Source organism: Mastomys coucha, unplaced genomic scaffold (genome assembly GCF_008632895.1).
Source record: "Mastomys coucha isolate ucsf_1 unplaced genomic scaffold, UCSF_Mcou_1 pScaffold22, whole genome shotgun sequence".
NCBI classification, from domain to species: Eukaryota; Metazoa; Chordata; class Mammalia; order Rodentia; family Muridae; genus Mastomys; species Mastomys coucha.
This window is the reverse complement of record NW_022196905.1, coordinates 94,117,925-94,124,575: the sequence shown is the minus strand read 5'-3', so window position 1 is coordinate 94,124,575 and position 6,651 is coordinate 94,117,925. Positions and strand designations below refer to the sequence as shown.

The following is a 6,651-nucleotide window of genomic DNA, read 5'->3' as shown; positions in this document are numbered from 1 at the left end:
ACACCACCCCTCAGAGCACACTCAACTCCCCTCCCAGCCGATGGTCACACCACCCCTCAGAGCACACTTGGATGAGGAACTGGCTGAGGCAACTGCAGTGAATGGAAACCTTTCAGGCCCTTCCCAGTTGCGACAGACAGCACATTTCTTTTATGGGATCACAGAGTAAGGGCTTGGAAATGAGCAGGAGCCTTGGCCAAGCAGTTCCACTCTTTAAGAAAACTATGGATTCACTTTAACAAAATCACGGGTTTCTAGGAAAAAGCCAGCTACAAAGAAAAAGTTTAATATACATTTTTCTCATTGTGAAAAGTCAGATATTAAATGTACTACTATATCCATATAGTGGGATATCTCATTTAAAATGCGCCTGAGGATACTGAAGGATAGGAGATATTGCTTACAACTACCACAGAACAAAATTAAAATAGCAAGGCAAAGGAGGTATAATCCCATTCTGCAGCACACACATACACACAGGACACACAGTGTGGAGAGGGTCTGAGTACAGACACTACTACAGCAAACACACCTGGGCAGGTCACAGGCTCCCCCCTCCAGCTCAGACAAGCTTCCTATACAGTGAGGGCTTTAAGCCCTTATCTACAAATGCAAGGCTCCACAACACACATTAGAAGATGACTTCAAAGCATATATTGTACAGACACACTCATGTATAAACTCTTTACAGAGCAGCTTCCTGAAAGTGACCTGTCAGGTCATCTACTGTTCTGGTCTTCATAAGCGGTGTTATAAAACCTATCTTTCTGGTTTTGGGAGCCCCTCCCTCATTACACAGTGCAGGGAAGAAGGCCTCGGATCACCATGCCCATCACAGTCCCTGGGCTCACATCATTTCTGAACGCCTTAGGTTCCTCATTTGCAAAGTGTTATAAACATAGCCATGTTACAGGACTGCTGTGAGATACTGGTGTGTGGTAAGTGCTTAAGCAATGCTTAGCACACACTGTATGCTCAACAAATAGCTGCTATTATTTGTTGTTGGTTTATATTAAAAAGTCATTACTGAGGGAGAATCTGACTGACACATGTCAGCATCATTATTACAGAACACCAAGCTGGCATGCTCACACATGCACATACAAATACATATGCATTTATATAGCAAGCATATCCTCCCTCTCTCTCATACACACACTCACACACACAACACACACACACTCACACACACACAACACTCACACACACACAACACACACTCACATACACATGCACACATAACACACACTCACACACACACACACACACTCACATGCACACACAACACATATGCACACACAACACACACACACACACACACACACAGTCTAAACAGATCTGAGGAGATTTTGAAGGCAACGATGTGTTCAAGAAGATGGCATATCTTTGCTCCATCAGCTAAAAACAAACAAAACAAAAACAGGAAATGCAGCATTGAAATGACTTATTCTAATATGGTTATGAGACTGTGACAGATTCTTTCCATGTTCAACCACAATTCCAGACACACACCTCCCATGGTCTTTATTTTCTCAAGGACCAGATTAATGCTGGGCCAGGTGAGGCCTCAGACACAGACTTCAAAAGGTAAACTCCTCCTCGCTGGCAAACTCCTGTCCTCCCCTCACCTGTTCCCTTCTATCCCTCTATTGTCGGCCACAGAAATGAGGATTTTTTTTTTCTCTTAGGTAGGTCACGGAAACTAAAGGTCTGCTCTGATTTTCCTTCAGAGCTGGTTGTAAAGCAATACTCTACTCCATCTTGGCTGGAAGGGGACCAGAAGACCCCCTTTTGAGCAAAATCCCATGCTATCCTGGGAGGAAGGAACACTGTCCACAGGACAGACAGGCTGTGCTGGCTTTCACAGTCCACCCTTAGCTCTGGCTTTGTTTATGCACTCACAGTTCTGTCAGGCAGTCTCCGGAACCCCAAAGAAAGAGGCACAGGAATTCTGGCAGCTGAAGACAGCAGTCCAGAAAAGCGAACAGGAACCCATCTACATCCCAGAAGGAAAGTGACTTGGACTCCACCAGGAGTTGCGGAATCAAGCAAGGGGCACACAGCTCTCATCCCTGCACCTCTTTGACTGCTTTTCAACAGCCTACTGAGATTGTGTTCATAATCGCCAGCAATGTGAGCATGGCAAGCAAGCCTGTGGGCTGCTCTTAACTGCCTAACAGGAGGGTCAATGGGCACCATGTCCATGTCTGCTCAATCTAGAATCCTGAAGGTTGGGACTTGTGACTCATGCCTGGAGTGGGAACAGCCTTGTGCCTCAGCCCATTGGTATCTGCTGTCTCCAGGCACACAGTGTCAACGCAGACACCAGTGGGTGCTCTCTATAGCACTGCCTACTTGCTGGTGAGAAGCGCCCCGCCCCCCAGCTACTACACACACACACACACACACACACACACACACACACACACACACACACACAGAGGGATCACAGGAGTGATCTGTGTTGAGGGTCAGGTAGGACAGACTGAACTCAGTTTGAGTCGTCCTTTGTATCTTCAGAATGGCTGTCGCCCAGTGCAAGCAGGGAACCCTTGGGTTACCTTTACTATATGTCTACACCAGAGGAGTTCGAACTGTGAGAGCAAGAGCCACCATTTCTTGTTCAGTCCTGAAGAAGGGTATCAAGCAGAAGGCGGTCAGAGGACAGCGCATACATTTACAGCACAGAACCCTTCAGAGCAGTCTGTACCTGTGCCTCTCAGGATGTGACATAAAACATCTCACTCTGAGGAGTGGAGTACAAAGACGTTGGTGAAACACTGTCAATCCGTAACGTTCCACATAGCAATCTGGATGAAACGTAATACCTCGATCACTTCTGTAAGTTTGTGACTCAAGTTATCCAAGCATACAGTGCAGGGTAAGATAGAATTAGCTGAAATTCCATGCTCATAAACACTTTAAAATAGCACAAATACAAAATGGCGAAATGCTGTGTTTTAGACAGTAATTTTAGACTCAGTTAAAGAAAGATATTCTGGAGGCTGAGAGATGATGGCTCAGGCGACAAAACCCCTCCCTGCTGAGCAAGCAGGAGCACCTAAATTTGTATCCCAGCAGCCATTTTAAAGCCCAACCCAGCAGCAGACTGCAGAGCAGGGAGGGGGGAGCCCAGTGGGGGGGGAGCACCCCAGCTAAGTCAGTGAGCTACAGGCTCTATGAGAGATCCTGTCTCAATCACTCACTCAATCAATCAATCAATCAATAACTGGAGAGCAGATCAAGGAAAATAGCTGTTATCAGCCTCCGGCCTGGGCACACACGTGAACATTCCCACAAAAGAATGTACACATACCACATGCACATGAGCATGTATATCCCACCTATCCCTGACACACATGTGAACACACACACACACACACACACATGCACACACGCGCACACACACGTGAACATACATGCATGCATGCACACACAGGCACACACACGTGCACATATGCACACGTGCACATATGCACACGAACACACACGCACACACACACATGTGCACATATCTGACCATACACGCATGCACGCGCACACACACACACACACACACACTAACCATCAAAGAAACAGAAACTACTTTTTTCCTGGCATTTGGGGAACACACAATGACTTTCATTAGGGGGCATTCACCACCCGGACATCTCATTGGAGCCTGGGCTATTTCTGTGACCTTTACCAGCTGACCTACAAGGCACTAATGAAGCACTTCAGATTATCCCTCATTACAGCCTTTTTCTCCCATGGGCCCCAAATGCACAAAAATCCAAGTGTAACACACAGACGAACTAGGGTGACCTCAAAGCCTGTTCCTGTGCTGAGGATCGAGATGGACTTGGCTTCACCCATCCTACCTTGAAGATAATCCGGACAGGGCTTTCTTGAGAATCTCGGGGGTCCTGTCTGAGGCTGGTGGGACTTCAGGAACGTCGGAATCTCCTCTGGCATCGAGATCTCCATACCTGTCATCAATATCTGTTTCCTAAAATTAAAAAAGGAAACTATTTGCAAAGTATTAGCATATACATGTATTTTGAGACAGAAGCTCAGAGCAGCCCCGGGATGGCCTAGAGCTCACTGGGTAGCTCCTGTGGTCCTCAGACTCTGATGTGACTGGCTTGTCAAAGGCTGGGTTTTAGGTGTGTACTACCATTCCTGAGGCAAAGTGTTCTTTCAAACAGTGCATGCTTGCCAGTGTGCTCTCTCATTGCTCCATGTGCCAAAACGTGGTTGCATAATCTAAGACAAAGACGACACTAGCGGCCTAGACCGAACGCCCGAGCACTGCCGTAGTTTCTTGCAAGCTTTATTATCTTTGGTAAAATTCCAAAATAAAGGATTACCTTAAACAAAAGACATAAGAATGGTTCAGATTGCTTCTTAAGGCAGATGTTTACTGACAGAACTAAATATTTACTGTTAGCTTCTCAACTGGGAGAACGGGCTTATTTCTGTAGATTCTAATCAGCCATCCAGGCTGTTTTCATTTGACTAACATCTGAGGACTCTGTGCTGGGCAGAGCCAGCTGGACCGTACCATCCACCATTTCTATTAGAGCCCAGCAAAGTAGGCCAAATGGATACTATATTCTCTCTAACAGATGAACAGTGATCAAAGGTGTTATTTTAGCTGTCAGATTTAAGGTATTGAATATCTAAGCTAACTTTTAAGAGCCCACACATGCAAGTGCCATGTTTTTGCTGTAGGCCATGGGAGCTCAGGGTCTCTGGGACAAAGACCATGCAAGAACTTTCGGAATGGGGGGGGGGCACAGTATCTGTAAGAACAAACAAGGAAGTCGCTGTTTGACTTTGACATCAGTCTTGACTTCCACAGCCTTCGCTCACTTCCATCCCTTCCTCTTAGCCATCCAGGCTCCTGCAACCAACAACCTTCATTAAGGAAAGTGATCCACAGGGTGAGAGCTTGAGGGACCAGTAACAGGGGAAGACAGATTCCCAACAGACAAGGACAGAAGTCCTGAGCAGAGGTCAGGCTAGGACTCTCAACCCAAACTCAGATTTGATCAGCTCCAAAGCTTAGGCAAATCGTATTGCCACCTTAACCGCACTTACATCCCAAGAGGAAGCGTATAATATAATGCCGAGGCTATGGCAAATTCAAGCAAGTGGTAAGCTACTAGGATTAAATCAAGCCTGCCCATCCCGCAGGTGGCCTTCTAAATGAAATGTTAGCATTTAGGCCATATTTTCAGACTGCATTAAGCAAAAGTCAAATGTTAGTCTACAAATGCAACAACTGTAAAATTAAATGTGTCACTATGCCAAAACAACCAATGAGACAGACATGATCCCAAAACAGCTTAAACAGAGAAATGCTGACTGGTAACAAGCAGACTGACATCAACCCCAAGAGCGTCTGCACCAGTGGCCAGCGAGTAGGTCACATGACTCCTCAGCCATGAGGCAGAGCGATGCTTTTTCTTGCCATTCTTTCTAACTTCAGTGATCCAGAGAGATGGATGGGTAGAAATGCGTACGGTGACAGAGGAAGCGACTCTCCAAGGAATCGCAGACAGGAAAGAGCATGAGGCCATGAACTGGGAGCTGCTGGGACCCATTCTACCTGGACTCAAACGCTCAGTTTGGCACAAGGCCGATCCTGTGACCCTGAGGGAATGAAGGCTTGCGTTTCCACTTGGAAATAAAACCACTGGGCTGGGATTCAAATCATTCTCTTCAAATCAGCAGCATTTTTGCAAAGCACATGCAAGTGCAGTCAGCAGTGACAGGGTTGGGCTCAAGCCTCGGCCCAGCTCAGCCCCTCGGCTGCCTACTTCTGTCGACTTGACCCAAGTCAGAATAACCAGGGAAGGGTTTAAACGAGGTGTTACCTAGAGCAGGCTTGCCTCTGGGTCTGTCTGGGGGAACCTGCCCCAACAGCTGTTGATGTTGGGGGACCCAGACCACTGCAGGCAACACCACTCCCTGGGGAAGATCCTTGTGATGGTCTAAATGAGATTTCCCAATAGGCTCATGTGTTTACATGCTTGGTCCCCAGTTGTTGGGACTGTTTGGGAAGGATTAAGAGGTGTGGCCTTGTTGGAGGAGGTGTGTCACTGGAGGTGAGCTCAGTCACTCTCTCTCAGCCTGCTGCCTGAGGATCAGGATGTAAAGTTCTCAGCTACTGCTCCGGTGCCATGCTGGCCTGCTGCCAGCTCCCAGCTCCCAACCACGATGCTCATGAACTAACCTCTGAAGCTGTAAGCAAGCCCCAATTAAATGTTTCCTTGTATAAGTTGCCTTGGTATGGTTTTCCATCACAGTAACTAAGACAGCCCTGAATGGTCGGTCTCAGAGTAAAGCAAACTGGCTAGCAGGCAGGCAGGCAGGCAGCACAGCACGGGCACATTTCTTTCTTCCTGCTCTTAACTGTGGGTGTGGTGTGCTGTGCTGTGGCATGGCATGGCTAGCTGTCTAGGGCTCCTGCCTTGGTGACTTGCCTGCCACCAATGGACTGAGAAGTCCAACCTAAAATAAACTCTTTCTTTTGGCAACAATACTTGTTATGAATTTTTTTCACGGCAACTGAAATGAGACCGGAGCATTTCCCTGCCCCTCTACACTGCCTTCTCTTAGTTACATTCCCTGACTACACTGCCTTCTCTTAGTTACATTCCCTGA

At 47.1% G+C, this 6,651-nt stretch overlaps 1 protein-coding gene across 1 annotated transcript in view; it reads right to left on the bottom strand.

Moving 5' to 3' along the window:
• Cds1 (CDP-diacylglycerol synthase 1) overlaps window positions 1-6,651 on the bottom strand; it is a 59,016-nt gene that overhangs the window by 38,480 nt on the left and 13,885 nt on the right. Inside the window, exon 2 of the mRNA XM_031337000.1 lies at window positions 3,861-3,988. Within this exon, the coding sequence (XP_031192860.1) occupies window positions 3,861-3,988 (128 nt within the window). The remainder of the gene's footprint in view (window positions 1-3,860; window positions 3,989-6,651) is intronic.